The sequence below is a fragment of the Penaeus monodon genome, chromosome 35 (assembly GCF_015228065.2).
Source record: "Penaeus monodon isolate SGIC_2016 chromosome 35, NSTDA_Pmon_1, whole genome shotgun sequence".
Classification (NCBI taxonomy): Eukaryota; Metazoa; Arthropoda; class Malacostraca; order Decapoda; family Penaeidae; genus Penaeus; species Penaeus monodon.
In genome coordinates, this window is record NC_051420.1 from 20,156,165 (window position 1) to 20,158,455 (window position 2,291).

Genomic DNA, 2,291 nt, shown 5'->3' on the forward strand with positions numbered 1-2,291 from the left:
ATCTTTGGGGGACAATGATTGCCAGTAGAGTAGTTCAGCCATAGTTACCACGTTCCCCGAATTACCTCACGTGACCCGACATGGCGAATCTGATAGGCTAATGCCTGTGAAAAATCGCAATAAAAGACGACCCAGAGGGGAAGGTAATCACTTGGATGGAAGAATTTGCTCTTGACATGTCAAGGCAACTTTCTGTACGCCGCGGTCGCAAGCCTAGGATGTCCCCTGCTGTTTGGGACCTTTCGTTCAGCGACGTTGATGACCCCCAGCCATCGACGTCGGGACTCGAACGCTTGCGGAATGCCCCAGATCCTCTTCTATATCTGTATTCTACAGATGAAGAGGATTATACACCTCTGAAACTGGCTAGGACTAGCGATCTCTCTGGTAAGTTTTCTTTTTTTTTTGACTTGCAAAAAAACGTGTCTTTGGAACACTGACTTTGTTTCTGCATACCAAGACTATTTCCACAGAGAACTCACATTTACCTTTGTATTTTACAGAAATTGAAATCTCCGCCCGATTTGACGGTGACGACTCGGATTGGGAGGGATCCGAGTTCGACACCGATGAGTCGGGTGTGGACGACGACTTGGAGGAAGATTTCGACTATGTCCCGCTGGTGGATACCTCTCTGGATTCCGACGAGCCCCTCGCAGAATACGTCCGACGACATTGGGAGTGTAATGCTCCGGGAACTCCCTCTTTTTGTTGGTCGAAGAGGGAGAATTTCGTCAGGCGTCACTGCTTCGAGAGGACACCAGGTGTGAAAGCACCCCTTGAAGACCCCGCTAGAAGTGTTCACCAGTGTTTTCCCAGAGGAGTTGTTCCAGACCATTGTGGGCGAGACGAATCGGTAAGTAAAAACAATATGTCTGTATTCTGACTTGAAAAACGTAATTTTCTACATGTCCTTTTTTGAAAGACCCCCTGATTTTACAATGTCTTTTTCTTCCAACCACAGGTATGTTCGACAGAACCCGCGCACCCCTTCATCCCATATGAAGGGGTGGGAGGACACAACGGTGCGGGAAGTCCGCTCCTATGTCGGCTTACGATTCCTGATGGGCCTTCAATCGAAGAGGGACCAAAGGGAATGGTGGTCAATGGACCCGTTGATGTCCTCATCGTTGTTCGCCAAGACGATGACCAGGGACTGCTACAATGCCCTAACCTCCATGCACCACTTCGCTGACAACGAAGGGGAGCACCCCGCGGAGGATATGCTTTGGAAGCTGCGCCCTGTGTTAGACGTCTTGGAATCGACGTATCGATCCGTCTTCGTCCCGAACAAGAACGTGACCGTCGACGAGAGCTTGTGGGCCATCAAGGGGCGTCACCACACCCTCCAGTACAACCCGAGCAAGAGGGCTCGGAGAGGGCTGAAGGTCTACAAGCTTTGCTCGTCCGACGGTCCAGAGGCAGGGCATACGGCGGCCTTCAAGATCTACATGGGGCAAGACTGCGGCGTATTTCCATCCAGCATGAAGGCCGTCACCGACCTGCTGGAGAAGGCAGATCTACTCGACAAGGGGTACCAGTTACACACCAACAACTGGTACACCTCCCCGACTCTCTTCCATTACCTGCAGACCCGGAAGACCAGTGCAGTTGCATCTCAACCGGCGTGGCATGCCCTCGGACCTGCAGGCGAGTCGGGGACAAATCGATTTCCTGTCCGGCAAGACCGGAATGATCTGCCTTCAGTGGGTGGATAAGCGTCCAGTTACGATGCTTTCCACTGCCCACACCAGCAAGGTCGTTACCCTGCCTCCCAACCGCCGAGGGGTGGAAAGGTCGAAGCCTGAAGTTGTCGTTGACTACAACAACGGCATGAAGGGCGTCGACCTCTTGGATCAGCTAGCGCAGTCATATCCATCGACCATGAAGACGGTCAAATGGTACAAGAACATGCCTGAAGCATGTTGATTGGGCAGCCAGAAATGTACATAGTGTAAATAGAGTAAAATATCTAGATAGTTTCTATGTATTTATTTATTGAAAATGGAAAAACACCGTGCTTTCAGGCATTTCATGCCTGAAGCTGGTATAGAGGAATATGTACATAGTTTCTATGTATTTATTTATTGAAAATGGAAAAACACCATGCTTTCAGGCATTTCATGCCTGAAGATCATTTGAAAATGATGAACATTTGATATATTATGTAAATAATGTATATATTACCTATACATAGACTTTCTATGTATTTGTATTTGAAATTTTGAAAAAAAATAAAATTGACGTTTTACGCTATGTTTCGATCTCACACACGGACAAACCATTGACTT

The 2,291-nt window shown here is 48.5% G+C and overlaps 1 protein-coding gene across 1 annotated transcript; it reads left to right on the plus strand.

The window, feature by feature from the left end:
• Positions 1–218: 218 nt before the first annotated feature.
• On the plus strand, positions 219–1,718 carry LOC119595259 (piggyBac transposable element-derived protein 4-like). Its single transcript, XM_037944419.1, has 3 exons — positions 219–387; positions 504–856; positions 1,008–1,718. Exons 1-3 carry the CDS (start codon positions 219–221, stop codon positions 1,716–1,718), a joined length of 1,233 nt encoding a protein of 410 aa, XP_037800347.1.
• The last annotated feature ends 573 nt before the right edge of the window (positions 1,719–2,291 follow it).